The sequence below is a fragment of the Aotus nancymaae genome, unplaced genomic scaffold, assembly GCF_030222135.1.
Source record: "Aotus nancymaae isolate 86718 unplaced genomic scaffold, 86718_ANA_hifiasm-v0.15.2.pri h1tg000108l, whole genome shotgun sequence".
Taxonomy (NCBI): domain Eukaryota; kingdom Metazoa; phylum Chordata; class Mammalia; order Primates; family Aotidae; genus Aotus; species Aotus nancymaae.
In genome coordinates this window covers 4046919-4064604 of record NW_026988523.1, presented here as the reverse complement: position 1 = coordinate 4064604, position 17686 = coordinate 4046919, and the positions used below count along the sequence as shown (strand labels likewise).

General features: G+C 35.4%; 1 protein-coding gene and 1 long non-coding RNA gene across 4 annotated transcripts in view; one reads left to right on the top strand and one right to left on the bottom strand.

Annotated features, from left to right (window-relative positions):
• Positions 1-17686, top strand: part of LOC105711728 (uncharacterized) — a 411034-nt gene that overhangs the window by 186787 nt on the left and 206561 nt on the right. The window lies entirely within an intron of this gene.
• MROH9 (maestro heat like repeat family member 9) overlaps positions 1-17686 on the bottom strand; it is an 85724-nt gene that overhangs the window by 60387 nt on the left and 7651 nt on the right. Inside the window, exons 3-7 of the mRNA XM_012444326.2 lie at positions 13392-13471; positions 12653-12788; positions 10330-10416; positions 7053-7157; positions 581-716 (exon numbers count right to left, since the gene is read on the bottom strand). Of these exons, the coding sequence (XP_012299749.2) occupies positions 581-716; positions 7053-7157; positions 10330-10416; positions 12653-12788; positions 13392-13471 (544 nt within the window). The remainder of the gene's footprint in view (positions 1-580; positions 717-7052; positions 7158-10329; positions 10417-12652; positions 12789-13391; positions 13472-17686) is intronic.

The window sequence follows — 17686 nt, the reverse complement described above, 5'->3', positions numbered from 1 at the left end:
TATCCAATCTATCATTGATGGACATTTGGGTTGGTTCCAACTCTTTGCTATTGTAAACAGTGCCGCAATATACAAATATTTTTAAGCTTTATTCTAAAATACAATTAAATTACTTGGAGATAGCTTAATACTTTCAGGTCTTGCTTTTATGCTTTGTTAGACAAACCATAACAACATTTATTTTAATCTTAGACTGATTTTTCTCCACCACTGAAGCAATAATCTCCTGAGTAGTCTATCAGATGCTCAATTAGATGGAAAAATATCATTTTTAAAGTCCCATTGGTAAACTCTGTCCTTCTTTTCCTCCCTGACTCCACCCAGCATTCCTTTCCCCACCATTAACACCCAAGAAATGTAAGCATAGTGCTTTATAAATCTTGAACAAACCACACTATTACTAGAATTTCTTAACAATGCTAAAAACATTAAAAGACAGACACATTTTAGAAAGTAGAGCTATGACTCTTAGGGCAGGATTTAGAAATTTACAAACATAGAGCCTTCCCAGGACCCATAAATTGAATAATGAGGAACAGATTCTTAGTAATCCTGAGAAAATATGGTGAACCATTCTTACCATGCTGACACTTTGCAATGTCAAAGAGGTGACACATTCCCAATGATGCTTGTTGTGCAATCGAGGAATCATCATGGGAACACAAAAGAGACAGCTCTGCTGCCAGGACACCCAAACATGGAGCATCAACACTTGTCTAATGGAGAAACAAAGGAGAACATGCATTTGCTATGCATAGCCAACATGAGATGTCTGCATGCATCTGATCCTCTTATAAATTAGACTAAGATTTTAAGATAAGCTTCAGAATTTACAATATCTGTAATCAAATCCTGGCTCTGTTACTGACTCTCAATTTCCTCATTATGACAGGATGATAATAAATTCCACTTTTTAACTGTTATTTTGGAAAGTAAGGGGTAACAGTGATGACAAGAAGAAACATTCCTAGAAAAGTACTTGGACATAATAGTGACTCAACTAATGTTAGTTTCTGTGTGATGAAGTGGGTAGCCATTTGCAGGTAGCCAATTCCCAAGATATGGAAATTAAGGTGGATGTGTATTTCTGAAACCTTTAGTGCTTCCTTCTTTACATATGAAACACTAGGTGTTTTTGCAAGTCACTGAAGAGGTATGACTTTTCCTCTGGAAGTTGTTCTGATTCCTCTCAGGGAAATTCATTTTTTTAAATACAGAGCATTTGCTTTTGATGTCAAAGCTACTACCAGAACATTTCTGTATTTCCTTCTGCAACTTCTTCAACACTTAGACTGATCAAATATTTAACTTTCATCTTAATAGACCTGTTTGGCTAGATCAAATCCAAAGAGAGAAGGGAGTAGAGAGAGAAAAGAGGAAAGGTAGAGGGACATTTGTTTTTATGAAAGTATGAGTGCCCTTTACCAATTTTGTGTGTCTTTTTTTAGACAAAGAAGGGCTCTGACCACATGTAGATTTGGTAAACTGGCAGCATGGCTTGCAAATAGTTCTTGCCTCCAAGACAAGGTTACTTTTCTTAGCTAGAGGCTTTGATGATTGGAGCAATTGTTGATGGTAAACTCTAGGGGGATCCAAGGCCTGCTTCTGCTTCTTTTGACCTTCTTCGTGCCCCATTTTCCCTGCCCTTCATATGGCTTAACTCACCACTCCCTGCTTGTTCTGTCTGTCTCTCTCTCACACACAGAAATTCCTAAGGAAGAAGTGTGAAGTGATTTGGGTCATCTGGGTCATGGGCCAAGGCCGTAATTGAATTGTGATGTGGGCAGTGATGGTCTCAGTAGGAGAAGAGAGTTTATAAATTTCTTTCTTCCATGGATACTCTCCTTGTATTCTTTTCCACCCATACGAAGAGTGGCTTGGTCCTTCCCCTTTTAGCCGCTGTGTGGCTTAGGAGAATCTGGGAGCAGATGGTAGCAGTGCCTCTGCTCTAGGCCCTAGGGAAAAATGCTCTCTTTCCCTGGATGTCCTCTTCTTTCGGTTTGTATTCCAAGTTTTTTTTTTTACACTTGATGGCAAGATCTTAAAAACCATCATTGTGTATAGGCATGAGAAAAAGGAGCAAGTTTTCTCTCACTACTGGGCATGAGAAAAGAGGAGTACTTCTCATAGCTTAACTTACTGAAGCTGAGCACCACTTACAGGGGATTGGCCTTACAGTCATCTTACATTACAGGTTTTGCCTCAAATGTCCTCTGATTATCCCTGCTTAGGAACTTGTTAGATGTGTAGTTCTTCATAGATGTTTTTGTTAATGAAGCTCCTAGTGGTTTCCTTCTGTTCTGTTTGCCAGTTAGGATCTATCTAGGTGTATGTCTCTAGCAGAGTTACTGTCACCAACTAAAAAGGCATGCTGCAGGAGTGGGACCTGACCCAGGGTAGGCTGAGAGAGGAGTAAGGCAGCATGGATAGTGGAGCACACTGATCCTGCACAGCCCCTTCAGAAGTGTGACAGCCACATTTACCCCTCCTCTAAGACAAGATTTTGAGAGCTTTCAGTATGATATATCCTGCCTTTATAGAAAATCTACCCAAGCACTAAAAAGAAACAAATAGTTAAAAACTGGAGAAAAGTAGCTTCTCAGTATTCACTCCTAAACCTAAATATTCCTGCTGAGTTTTCTGGCCCTTTTTACTGTGCCCTTTCTTTGTAGATCTGGCCTCTCCAGTCCCTTATCTTAGCAATAATGATAGTTTTAAGTGCTAGATTCCAGAAGCAACCAATTGTAACATTTTCAGCTGCTGCTTCTGGAAGTCACTCCTATTTCTCTAAACAATGTACCTTTGCTTCTGTTTCTAATATCAGTTTGAGACATTGTCTGTCTCAATTCCATCCCTCCACTTTGCCATAGTTCTCTCAATAGAGAACATTACTTATCATAGTATATTATTTTTAATTCTTCTACCTTTGTGTTTTAATAATATGTTACTGCTTTTGTTTCTTGTTTCATAGAACAGAAAAACAGAATAGGAATATAATAATAGGTTAAAATATAACAACAATAAGAACATAAGTAGAATCATACAAAATGTAGCCTTTTGTGCCTGGCTTCTTTGACTTAGTATAGTGTTTTAAAGGTTTATGCATGTTGTAGCATGTATACAACTTTATTCCTTTTTTTGAGTGAGTAATATGCCATATGAGTATGTTACATTTTATTTGTTCATTTACCTGTTAATATACATTTAGATTGTTTGCACTTTTCAGCTATTGTGAATTTTGTTGCAGTGAATACTTTGTACAAGTTTTGTTTGAACACCTGTTAAATTCTTTCAGGTATATACCTAAGATTTCTAGGTCAAATGACAATTCTGTGTTTAACTTGTTGGAGAACCAGTAAACTATTCTCTGCACTTTTATTTTTGCATTTTTGAGCTCATAAAATTTACACTGTATTCAGTGACTCATTTAAGTTTCCCTGTGCTTGGTTTATAGATTAATCCTAAAAGTTGAAAATCAATAATATGGTGTCACTGTGACTAGGTAAAATTATTCAGTGTCTAGGTCATGCTCACTTTAGTCATATCCCCTTTCGGCATGTACATATGTCTTTCTCATCTCTACCCTGCATTATCTCTTTTATTTTTAAAAATATTTTTATTTGTAATTTTTCTTTTGAGATGGGGTCTCACTCTGTCACCCAGGCTAGAGTGCTGTGATGTGGTCATAGCACACTGCAGCCTAGAACTCCTGGGCTCAAGAGTCCTCCTGCCTCAGGCTCTCAAAGCACTGAGGTTATAGGCATGAGCTATCTCTCTGTTTTAATAGTAATATTTTTCTTTATTTACCTTTGTCTGTCTCTTTTATTTGGAAAGTTTCCCCAAATTTCGCAAAGCATGGTTTCTGCTTCTCATTTAAGGATGTAATGCCTCTTGATGGGGTTTTGTGTGTGAGCAAGACTTGCCGCCTGGTATACTTTGTTTTAGAGCAGCTAGGAGTGGAGACTGGGATCATGCTGTAGTATGTCTAAACAGAATGCAAGAGTCTTTTCTCAGGGAACTTAACAATGGTTTTTGCAAAATAAGATTTTCAACTTCTGTCTGCCAATGTGTGTCAAGAGGAATGGGAGACAACATAGGTTCTTCTGTATATGCTTCCAATTAATCCTTTGAATTAATGCATATGTTTTCAGCCTGCCTTTGACTCCCACCTCTTATCATTATTTGGCCTTTCATAACTCACTCTAGGGTTCTACAGGGAAGACTGCTTTTCTTTCAGCTAACTCCCATCCTACTGCTCATGGGTTCCCACCATTCAGTTCTCCTTCCAGGTTTTATTTTCTACCTAATATGTCTTCTAGAAATTTGTTGGCATCACTAGCCCATTGAAAACACTTCATTAATTTTCTTTATTGCTGTGTATTTATACCTTTAACAAATTTTTATTACCATCATTTTGTGAGAACTCTGGATAAGTAGGATATAAACATGTGGACAACTTGTTAGATTTAGCTGGAATCCTCCATTCATTTTTAAATGCTGATGTGGCAAAGGAACAAAGCTAGGGAAAAAATCTTTCTGCTAATGCTGTAAGTTGGCATGCTTAACTTACCTTTCTTTGCCTGTTGAAAGTTTAATTGAAGAAATATGTGTTTTGAGTGTAGGAGTTTCTCTACCCTGATGGACACATGAGTCATGTCAGACAAATTATCACTTTAAAAATACTTATGACAAGATAAAAATGATAGAATTGTTCAATAGGACAAGAATCTGTGACACTCTGGAGGACCTAGGCTAGAGTTATTATGAAGAAAATAGTCTATCCAATGTAGGAACAGTACCAGAGAGCAAATGAGGTGGCTGCACTTAGAGAAGGGTAGAACAAATATTCATTGATGATCTACAGTTTGTCAGATAGAGAGATGCACAGACTAGGGCTGTGGGAATCTTTGTCCACAATATTTTAAATTTTTTTTTGTTTTGTATATTTGCCTCCCCAATTAATTGCACTGGCCTTATCATCTTTACAAGACATTATTTTAAAGAGAAAGCTAACAGTGAAGTTTTATGCTTCCCCGATTGTGATGAGCTGGTTGATTCTAGCTCTAGACAGTTTCAGTGTTCTGAAAAATGCTGAAGTACTTCCACCTGGTGGCACTTAGTGAACATTGCAGAACAGAGTAATAGCTTATTCCATTTGAGTTCTCGAACAAATCTGAGTTATGGCTAGGAACCCTCACCTAACAATTTATGAGAATTTTCTGCTACACATGTGAGTTTGTTACATATTTATTCCTTTGCAGTTGAAGAATGGGATGTGTGCGTAGGACAGTAAACTGTACTACAGTAATGGAAGGAGGTGATAAAAGATGAAACTCCAAAATGTCTATCTACTACTTGAGTGGAACTCACTAGAATATATCAAATGCAGAGAGAAACATGTGACTAGGCCCTAGTCAAACAACTGTCATCAAATACTTGCTGCGTATATAACACATTTTAGGAGCTGTGCAGAAAACAGTCTTGAGTGGTGAGATACCCTTAATCTCAAGACTCATTTACAAAATTTTCAGTGGTGAACCCTCTAGGCATTTAAATGGATAACTCAAGCTATTTTAGAAGTTACAGAAAGGCTGCCTTCCAAGATCAGAGAATCAGAAGATTGAAATAAGCCATTCTGTCTCTCTTTTGGACACTAAAATAGGGAATCTGCATGATGCAAAGAACATCCTGCACTGTATCCCCTATCCAAGTAAATTATCTTATGTTCCAAAGCTGAGTTTAAACAACCTGGTAAAAACTCAGATATATTACAAAGCTAATCTAGATTCTTCATCTCCATAAATCTGGGGACTGTTTGAACAAGCAGGAGAAAGTGGATAAATATAACATCATGAATGTATGTTTCTTAGTAAGTAATTAGCAGAGGATGTTTAAAAATCACTGTGAAGGATGAATTGGGAAACAGAGGCTGAATATACAGTATCCACAAAAGAGAAATGTTCCCAGGTAGTATAAGCTGTCTGAGAAGGCAGGCCACAATGTTATTCGAAGTAGAGACAAACTCAGTAAATATTGGCTATTATGAGATAACTATTTGTTCTCCCTCTGAAACACAAAAATTAAAAAGTCTGATTGTATCCCGGTGTTTGTGAAGGTGTGGGGAAATGGGCCCTTTAATATTTACACGAATGCAAATTGGTGGACAATTTTGTGTTACTAAACTTTAACTTATCATACTTCTTTATCTGACTGTTATCTTACTAAGTATTTCCAGGTACACATTCATGTACTTGCACAAAGATGCCCATTTTGTATTGTTTGAAGCAGAAACAATTAAATGATACTTTAACGTCCATTAACTGAAAAATAGGTAAACAGATCATAATATGTCAAAAACATGGGCTATGTACTGTATTTTAAATAATAAAATGAATCTACATATGTTGACATAAAAATATCTGTAGGATGTATTGTTTCAGTGAAAAAAGCAAATTGCAGAACCATATGTAAAAATAACTTAAGAAACAACAAGTAATAAAGCTATGTATTTCAGTGTGTGTAGGTATATGTAGATGTATACGTTAAAAGTGGTTTGGTAGGACACACATCATGCTGACATGGCTAAGGACGGGGTTGGTGTGGAGAGGATAGTAAAGGAAGACTTATGCCCTACCTCTAACATGTTTCACAGTGAAAACTTGAGGATTACTTGTGTAAATTTAAAATAGTTAAATAACAACGTTCAAATTATTTTAGGAAAAGTACATAAGAAGACAGGTAAGGTTGGAAGAATTTACGAAATTACGAACTGGTCTACAGAGAAAATTTCAGAGTCGGCAAGCATCTGGTTTTGACATACTCATGCTGTTTGCATAAAGGATAATGTATCTTAACCAATTGTTTGAGAAACTCTGTTCTGATTGGCACAAAGTCATATAGGATATTAACTCCTTTTCTGAAATCCCAACCAACCTACCAGTACAATAGTACCAAGGAGCTGTCAAGTACTCTTAGGACCCAAGACATGGAAAGCAGCACTATAGAAATGCAGTCTTCAGAATCAGGTGGCATTGTTATACTGTGTGACTTACACGTCCTCTGGCTTTCCAGGCTGCAAATCTTAACACCCTGTTGATCATCATCATTATTCTGTCTTGCAGGTATGAGCTATCTTCACTCATCCACACAAGCATTTCCTGTTGGAAACACAAAAGTCACCATAGAACCATGAACTTTTCATTTTCCAAGAACCTTTCCTCTATTCTCTGACTTCACCAATTCAAGCATTCCTACAGCCTCCTGATTATTTTACACTCAACCTACATTTATCTTAAAAACACAGACAATAAGCATCTAACATACTACTTCATCTACTATAGAAACTGTATCTGGGTTTTATTTTATTTTATTGTATTAAAAATAGTTACTAATATCCACTATAATAGTCACTGCGTTAGGCACCATGAAAAGTTCAGCATGAAGCTGTGATACGATTATCAGCTGCTTTGCCTCCTCTTTTTCTTTCAAAGTATGTATTCTCCCTTTTATTTTTAAATGACAAGCTGCCTTTTAACTTTAAAAGAGACTTAAAATCTTGTCTGAATCTGCAGTATCATCTTATTCCAGAATTCCTCTGCCGATTCACCACTCACATATTCTGGCTCATAGTTAGAGAGTACATTACTGGAGGTAGGTTGGTGAGAAAGTTCTTGCACGTTTTTATTCAACTCTGTCTTGCTGTACCTTCTAGTTGTTCTTAATCCTCAGAGGCAGGGACACCCTTACACCCGTGAGTGGGGAAGAATACTGCATATGCCTCATATGCCAATCGCCATTAATAGTCTTTTTTAAGGCCATCTGTCAGGGTCTACTATATTTATGTCAATGGTTGGCCAAACCTCTTCGCTTTCTCTTACTCCCATTGTAAAAACTGATGTCTATTTCCTAAGGTGAAAGAGTTTCTAAATCTTAGAGGGGTCAACCTCTGCCTTGTCATTTTCAGGAGTGAGGTTCAGCCCTTTTTGAGAATGAGGGGAGCTTTGAGGCATGGTAGGTATTAACAAAGTGGTTAAGTAACAGGCTTCCAAGTTAGAGGGGCTTCTCCACATATTAGCATTATACATATTATTCCTCCTTTCTCTGTTTTTATTTTTTTATCTGCAAAATGAAAGAAATAATAGTAATCCCCTCAAAGGATTATTTTAAGGATTAAATGAGAAAACCCACATATTCAGTTTAGTGCCTGATAGGGAGTCAATGCTTAGCTCAATAAATGGAAGCTACTGACAGTGGCGTGGGGTGAATAAAAAAGCATGCATGAGTGGGGAAGAGGAGGATTTACAATCATTGTGAAGATAACTTTTTTTTTTAACTTTTAATTAAGCTCAGGCATACATGTGCAGGTTTTTATATAGAGAAACTCATGGTATTAAGCCTAGTACCATTAGTTATTTTTCCTGATTCTCTCTCTCCTCCAAATCTCCACCCTTTGTTAGGCTCCAGTATCTGTTGTTCCCCAATATGTGTCATGTTTTCTTATCACTTAACTCCCATTAATAAGCGAGAACATGCAGCATTTGGTTTTCTGTTCCTCTATTAGTTTGCTAAGGATAATGGATTCCAGTTCCATCCAAATTCCTGCAAAGTACAGAATCTCATTCTTTGTATGGCTGCATAGTATCACATGGTGTATGTGTGCTACAGGATTTTTGTCCAGTCTGCCATTGGTGGCTATTTAGCTTGATTCCATGTCTTTGCTATTGTGAGTAATGCTACAACAAGTATATGGGTACATGTGTCTTTATGATAGAACAATTTATATTCCTCCGGATATGTTATACTCGGTAATGGCATTGCTGGGTCGAATGGTATTTCTGTTTTTAGGTCTTTGAGGAATCACCATGCTGTATTGTACAATGGTTGCACTAATTTACACTACCACCAACAGTGTATAAACATTCCTTTTTCTCCACGACCCCACCAGCCTCTATTGTTTTTTTGACTTTTTAGTAATAGCCATTCTGACTGGTGTTAGTTGGTATCTCATTGTGGTTTTAATTTGCATTTCTTTAATGATCAGTGATGTTGAGCTTTTTTTCATAGGCTTGTTAACCACAGGTATGTCTTCTTTTGAAAAATACCTGTTGATGTCCTTTGTACGCTTTGTAATGGGGTTGCTTTTTTCTTGTAAATTTAAGTTCCTTATAGATACGAAATATTAGACCTTTGTTAGATGCATGGTTTGCAAAATTTTTCTCCCATTCTGTACGTTGTCTGTTTACTCTCTTGATAGTTTCTTTCACCGTGCAGAAGCTCTTCAGTTTAATTTGATATCATTTGCCAATTTTTGCTTCTGTTGCAATTGCTTTTGGTATCTTTTTCATGAAATTTTTGCCCATTCCTATGTCCAGAATGGTATTGCCTAGGCTGTCTTCCAGGATTTTTATAGTTTTGGGTTTTACATTTAAGTCTTTAATCTATCTTGAGTTAATTTTTGTGTATGGTGTAAGGAAGGGATCCAATATCAATCTTCTGCATATGGCTAGCCAATGGATAACATTTTTTAAATGCACAAAACAAGTTGGCTCAAATTAGGCACAAATTAGCCCAATACATTTTATTTTCCTTCACATTCCTTTTTGTCTTCATAAATACCAATACGGCTTTTTTTTTTACTTGTGTGTATTTATGATTTGTACAACTCATAGATGCTCCTGGTAAGATAAATGAATCTGTTTTTCCAGTACTTCCAGACAGTTGGTCTCTGATGCCAACATGTTAGGAATGCAAAATTGAGGACCATAAGACATGCAGTGCAGTCTTGGTCTCTAGTGGGGACTATATATGTGAAGACCATCTGTCTGTGGTTGGGACATTAAAAATGCAGTGAGGTCTCAGTTGTGAAAAATAGGATTTTGAATTGTTGTTAGGTGTTCTTTAGATACAGTACTATCCATGAAAGTAGAATTTCAGCATTTTCTTTAGCACCTGAGTTGATGAGGAAGAAGGATGCATACAGTTACACAGCATAGTTTCACTGTTATGTGAACTCGAGGGTAGTTTAGGCTAATACTACTCTCTAATGCTATTCTCTGCTACTTCATATTGTGTTCACCCATGTATCACCATATGAGACCTGGTTTCTCAAATACCTGTTGATGCTGTCCTCCCCAAATTAAATTCCTAAAAGTGTGCCTCTGTAATTCAAATAAAGGGAAGTGACTTCGTTTCACTCTTTGGTGGTAAAGAAAAACTTTCGGCTGTCAAATACTTGAAGGAGACGCAAATATAGCAAATGATAAAATAATGAAGCATAGTAAGCATACTAGCTTTATGACAAGAAAATAAAACTACTTTTTTCCCCTTTACCTTTAAGATCTGTAGTTTGTAGAAGTCTGTAGATACTAAGTTCAGAAGACTGTTCTCAAACATATTTAAAATATTTTGGTATAAATTCTGAAACACAGAAACATTGCACAGTCAGCAGGCTTAGATAAAACTTTACCTAATGTCTATAGTTTTTTTTCTTACTTAAAAGTTACTTTTAATTGGGTTTCAGTTCCTTGAAAATCAATCAGTGAGTGATACAGAAAATACTTAACATCAAATTGTAAAATGCCACAAACATTTAAAGAATTTTAGCATTATCTCAGATATTTAAAAATACGCAAAGAAAAAAGACAAATGAAAACATAAAAATGTAATTTTCTTTGAGAAGTACAATGAGTATGTCTTATTTAGTGATGTTCTATAATCTTTAAATTTTCTGTAATAAGCATCTACCATATTTATAGGAGGAAAAGTTAAAATTTAATTTTATAAAAACTTGCTTTTCTGTGCTTATGAATGCATTTCCTCAATATTGTTTGTGCTTAAATGTGATTTTGCTTGAGAACTCAATGTGTTGGATTTATTTTTATTGGATGCTTGATTTTAAGTTCAGTTTCAAAAAGAACATAGGCTTGGCTAATAGATTTCCCCCTACTTATAAAAAGTTTTATTTACTGTTTTAATGATGAACATTTAGAAAAATTCTCACCTTTAAAATTTTACATTTTCTCTTGCTTTAGCTGTTTATAGATTATCTTTCTACAGCATGTTTTGAGATATTCTTGTACATATACTTTTCGACTTTCCATTGTCTTTTAAAATGTAATAACACAAATATATTTTATTCTAACTGTTGCTTTAAGTTCATTGAAAGGAATAATTTGTGAATAGCTGCCTGAATAGCTCTGATGGAAGTGGACAGTAATTGCTATTTTAAGTGCTGCTAATTACTATATTTCTGTAAAAAAAAATAGACTTTTATGCCTTTGTGATTTTAAATAGAAGACTCAAGCATGATGTGACTTGGTTCTTATTTTAGCTGACACCTACAAGTTACCCAAACATCATATTTAAATATAAGTCAGACCAGGCACAGTGGCTCACACCTATAATCCCAGCAATTTGAGAGGCCAAGGCGGGAGGATTACTAGAGTTCAGGAGTTTGAGATCAGCTTGGGCAACATAGTGAGACCTCATTTCTACAAAAAATAAACAAAATTAGCGAAGCATGGTGGTGCATGTCTGTTGTCCTAGCTACTTGAGAGGCTGAGGTGGAAGGATTGCTTGAGCTCAGGAGGTGGAGACTGCAGTGAGCCAAGATAGTGCCATTGCACTCTAGCCTGGGTGACAGAGCAAGACTCTGTCTCAAATATAATAATAATAAAATATTGAATCATTTTATATCTAAATAGATGGAAATAGTAAGATTTATTGTTCCACACATTATGTAGGTACTGAAAATTGTATTCTATGTGGGCATTGGAAATTTCCATGTGTGAATAACTGATATATAAAATATACGTAACATTAATAAATGTGGGGCATTTGGATGTTGAAATGTTATAGAACAACACATTTTTTTCTTTCTAGTATTGGAAGAAGGGTTTTTATTTAACTCAGAAATTATTTTTCTTCTCCCAACTACCAGAGTGGTCTTCAGCAGTAAAAAGTAAAAGTATCTCTGGGTATTCCCAGGTAGCCACTTAGGAATATTTGGAAGAGGTCAAGTTGGAAAAGAATTGCATGTTTGGGAATAGGAATATAGCCAAGAAAGTTTCTACATTAAAGTCACCTTGCATCAATTGCAGAAAAGACTATAATTCTCTGAGATAGAAGCTCTTATAAAAAGAAATAATTACCTGATAGTTTTGCATCTGAGTGTTCTAAATTCTCTCTACAAACTGAAGAAAGGAAAGAGGTGGCTATGCTGAGACCTCACCTTATACCATATGCCATGAATTTCTTCTCTAGCTTATAGAGCAAATTCACTGTATAGCAATGGTAAAGCAATGGAGACCACAGATGTTTGCTAATCTTACTATAGGATTCTTCCTACTTCCATCTTTCTATTTTCCTATTCTGTTCTTTGAGGGACTTGCCAGCAAACTCCCTATTCTTTCTAAACCAATTAACCAAAAATATCTTTATCCATTTGCTCCTATAAATCCTATAGAATCCATTAAAATCCCATAGGTTGTAGAATTCACAAGTGGTCCAGGGGTATAGATTAGTGCACTGACTATTATAACTAAAAAGAGTGAAGAGGAGGACTATAAAGATTGTAACGGGCTGAGACATATTCTGCAGGATTGCTGTGATGTGTAATAATGTCCTATATTGATTAAAGGAAGAAAAATGTTACCTCCAGGTCCTCAATGTCCTCATTGCTGCTCCCCATTTCTTTTACTTTGTCAAGACTTGGCATGGCAACTAGCATTCTAAAGGATGACTCCATTTTCTTCAACTGAGATTGAAGCTGCAGTAAGGGATCCACAAAGCTGACAAGAAAAAAGGCGTAATTATGAATGATGAGAGAACAAATGTAATCAAAATTTAGTGGCTATTTCTTAGTGATAAGCAAAAATGAGGTTCAGCTTTTGGCTTTATATGACAGATGAGTCTTAAATATTCTCTTAAAAATGATAATGTTTTAAATATAAATGAATTTCTTTGTAAATATTATCTATAAACAGTTATTTAGAAATCAGAATACATTTCTCCGTAATCATAAAATGCAAAGAGTAGTTACATTTCCAGCCAATTTCACAAAGCCATGCTAAGCTTAAACAACTGAACTATATTACTGCCACAGTTTCTGTAATGATTGATAATATATTTTTCACATCTTAGTACTTCTTACATTGAGATGCATCTTCAAATTGATGGCAAATGAAGCTTGCCTCAGAAGCTAGAAAGATTATCTGCATGTCTATGCAATACAGAAAGACTGAGAAAGAGTATGAGAAACAAATAATAGTTGCCAAATTATGATGGTGGAATTTGGAGTAAATTCTTATTTTTCACAATTGTATGTTTTTAAAGATATAACATTTTAAATACATCCAGTTAGTGCAATAAGAGAGCATAATAGCTTATCATACCTGGAGTTCATGGCCAGGATCACAGATTGATTACTTAACAGACCTGAGTATACATCCAATAGGCTTCTAGCTTCATGTGCCTAAGTACCACATTTTAAAAAAAAAAAAAGAATTAATGAATACAGAGCAGTGAGACTCATAATAGCATGTGTACTTCTCCCTTTTACAGAGATTAAAGGAACCAAATCGGAGTGGAAAACACACTCAAGAGTTCTTAGAAGTGTTGAGACCAAATTGTAATTTAAATCTACAATAGTATGTTTGCCTAAGTGGAGGTCTTTGACAGTCAACCACTATGCTTATATAATTTGCATTTCCAGACAGCATTTTGTTAGGTGTGCTCTTTACCAGATGCACTTCTGTACACCAATATAACTGTTAAGTCCCATCTACTCAGTGTGGAGATTGCCTATAAAAATGCCAGCTGGGTGATTTAAATAAGGTCTTATTAAAGAATGACTAAACTTACACTATAGAATAAGAACCACTGCAGGACAATGTGCAGCTGTTGAATACAACCATTTAATCTTTAAAGTGGTAATTAAAGGGATTCCACTAAAAATTTGTTATTCTTTTTTCCAAGAAACAGGAGAACTAGACCTCCAATAGCCAAAACAATCTTGAGAAACAACATGGAGGTATCACAGTTATGATTTCAAGCTATCATATAAAATTAAGTAGTTAAAATTGTATGGATTTCTATAAAAACAGACAAATCTGATGAAAAAGAAAGCCCAGAAATAAACTAATTAATATATGGTCAACTAATCTTTGATAAGGGAGCCAAGAGTTTCCAGTGGGTAAAGGATAGTCTCTTCAATAAATGGTGTTGGGAAAACTGACTATCCACAAACAAATAAATGAAATGGGACCCTCATACCGTATACAAAAGTTGATTTGAAATGGATTAAAGACAAATGGAAGGATGTGAAGCTGTAAAACTCCTAGAAGAAAACATAGGGAAAGAGTTTCTTTACATTGGTTTGGGCAAAGATTTTTTGGATATGACATAAAAAGCACAGGCAACGAAAGCAAAAGTAAACAAGTGGGACTACATCAAACTCCAAGGTTCTGCACAGCAAAGAGAACAATTAACAAAATAAAAAAAATGCAACTATGGAATGGGATAAAATATTTGTAAAACATAAATCTGATAAGGGGTTAATATCCAAAATGTAACTCATGCAATTCAATGGCAATAAATAATAAATAAAAATAAATCAGATAACCCAAATACAAATGGGCAAAAGACCTGAATAAAATATTTTCCAAAGAAGACACACAGAAAGGAGTCCCTTGAGAACTGGAACAAGACAAGTACACCCACTCTCACCACTCCTCTTCAACATAGTACTGTAAATCTTAGCCAGAGCAATCAGACAAGAGAAAGAGATAAAGGGCATCTAAATTAGCAAAGAAGAAGTCAAACTGTCTCTGTTTGCTGACAATATGATTGTTTACCTTGAAAACCCTAAAGACTCCTCCAGAAAGCTCCTAGAACTGATAAAAGAATTCAGCAAAATTTCCAGGTACTGGAATTATGAACACAAATCAGCAGCTCTTCCACACACTAACAGCAACTAAGTGGAGAATCAAATCAAGAACTCAACCCCTTTTATAATAGCTGAAAAACAACAACAACAACAAGAAACCAACAAACTTAGGAATATACCTAACCAAGGAGTTAAAAGACCTTTGCAAGGAAAACTACAAAACACTGCTGAAATAAATCATAGATGACACAAACAAGTGGAAACACGTCTCCTGCTTATGGTTACGGGTAGAATCAATATTGTGAAAATGACCATACTGCCAAAACCAATAAACAAATTCAGTGCAATCCCCATAAAAATACCACCGTCATTCTTCACAGAATTAGAAAAAAAAAAGTTTAAAATTCATATGGAACCAAAAAAGAGCCCACATACCCAAAGCAAGACTAAGCAAAAACAACAAATCTAGAGGCATCACACTACCTGCTTTCAAACTATACTATAAGGCCATAGTCACTAAAACAGCGTGATACTGGCATAAAAATAGGCACGTAGACCAATGGAACAGAATAGAGAACCCAGAAACAAACCCACATACTTACAGCCAACTGATCTTCGACAAAACAAACAAAAACATAGGGTGGGGAAAGGACACCCTTTTCAACAAATCGTGTTGGGATAACTGGCTAGCCACAGGTAGGATAATGAAACTGGATCTTCATCTCTTACCTTATATGAACAAAAATCAACACAAGATGGATTAAAGAATTAAAGCTAAGACCTGAAACTATAAAAATTCTAAAAGATAACATTGAAAAAACCCTTCTAGACATTGGCTTAGGCAAGGATTTCATGAGCGGAACCTAACAGCAAATGCAATATAAACAAAGATAAGTAGTTGGGACTTAATTAAACTAAAGAGCTTTTGCACGGCAAAAGGAACAGTCAGCAGAGTAAACAGACAACCCACAGAGTGGGAGAAAATCTTCACAATCTATACATCTGACAAAGGGCTAATATGCAGAATCTGCAACAAACTCAAACAAATCAGTAAGAAAAAAACAATCCCATCAGAAAGTATGCTAAAGACATGAATAGACAATTTTCAAAAGAAGATATACAAATGGCCAACAAACATGAAAAAAATGTTCAAAATCACTAATGATTAGGGAATTGCAAATCAAAACTACAATGAGATACCACCTTACTTCTGCAAGAATGACCATAATCAAAAAATAAAAAAACAGTAGATGTTGGCATGGATGTGGTAATCAGGGAGTGTAAACTAGTACAATCACTAAGGAAAACAGTGTGGCGATTCCTTACAGAACTAAAAGTAGAACTACCATTTGATCCAGCAATCCCTACCACTAAGTATCTACCCAGAGGAAAAGAAGTCATTATTTGAAAATGAAACTTGCACACACATGTTTATAGCAGCATAATTTACAATCGCGAAATTGTGGAACCAACCCAAATGCCGATCAATCAAAGAATGGATAAAGAAATTTTGGTATATATATGATGGAATACTACTCAGCCATAAAAAGGAATGAATTAACAGCATTTGCAGCGACCTGGATGAGATTGGAAACTATTATTCTAGGTGAAGTAACTCAGGAATGGAAACCTGAACATTGTATATTCTCAGTGATATGTAGGAGCTAAGCTATGAGGACACAAAAGCATAAGAATGATACAATGGACTTTGGAAACTTGGGAGAAAGAGTGGGAGGGGGCAAGGGATAAAAGACTACAAATATGGTGTAATGTGTACTGCTTGGATGATGGATGCACCAAAGTCTCACAAATCACCACTAAAAAATGTACTCATGTAACCAAATACCACCTGTACCCCAATAACTTATGGGGAAAAAAAGACATACAAATGCTGAATAGGTATGTGAAAAAAATGCTCAATATTATAATAATATTATCAAGGAAATGCAAATTAAAACCACAGTGAGACATTACCTCACACCTGTTAGGGTGAGTATTATCAAAAAGATGAAAGATAGTAAGTGTTGGTGAGAGTATAGAAAAAAGGAAACCCTTGGATGCATGTAAACTTTTGTCATGAATGTAAATTGGTACAACCCATTTATGGATATTTATCAAAAGAAAATAAAAGCAGGATATCAAAGAGACATCTTTACTCCCATGTTCATTGCAGCATGTTCACAATAGTCAAGATATGGAATCAACCTAAGTGTCTTTTGATAGATGAATCGATACAGAAAATATAGTATCAGATAGTGAAGAGTCCCAACATTCAAAGCCATCAAATCATAAAATTTCTTAAGTATTTACAATTCAATATGTAGCTATTAGGAGTCTCATAAAGAAAGAATGGAGAAAACATGAAGAGAAAAATTATTCAGTCAATAGAGCAGTATAATTTCTCAGAGATAAGTAGCTGGAGTCTTTAGATTGAAAACATGTGTGAGTGCCCAGTATATTTGAATTTTAAAATATACCTAGACACATTTTTATAAAATTCCAGTTTACCAAAAATAAAGATAAATATTAAAGGCTTCTAGGGAAAGAATCCAGGTGACAAAGGCTAGAGAATCAGACCCCATCATGTTTTTCATCAGTCATAGTGGATGCCACAAAATAATCTAAGTTATGCCTTCCGTTTTTGTTTTGTTTTGTTTTTTTAAGAGAAAATGACTTGTGGCCTAGAGAAATGGTTGAAATAATAATTGGTGATGATTCTTTACACGGTGGTTCTTTCTTTTCTTGTTTTCTCTTTCTTTCTCTTTTCTTTCTTTTTCTAATCTACATTGCGTGGCTTTTAAA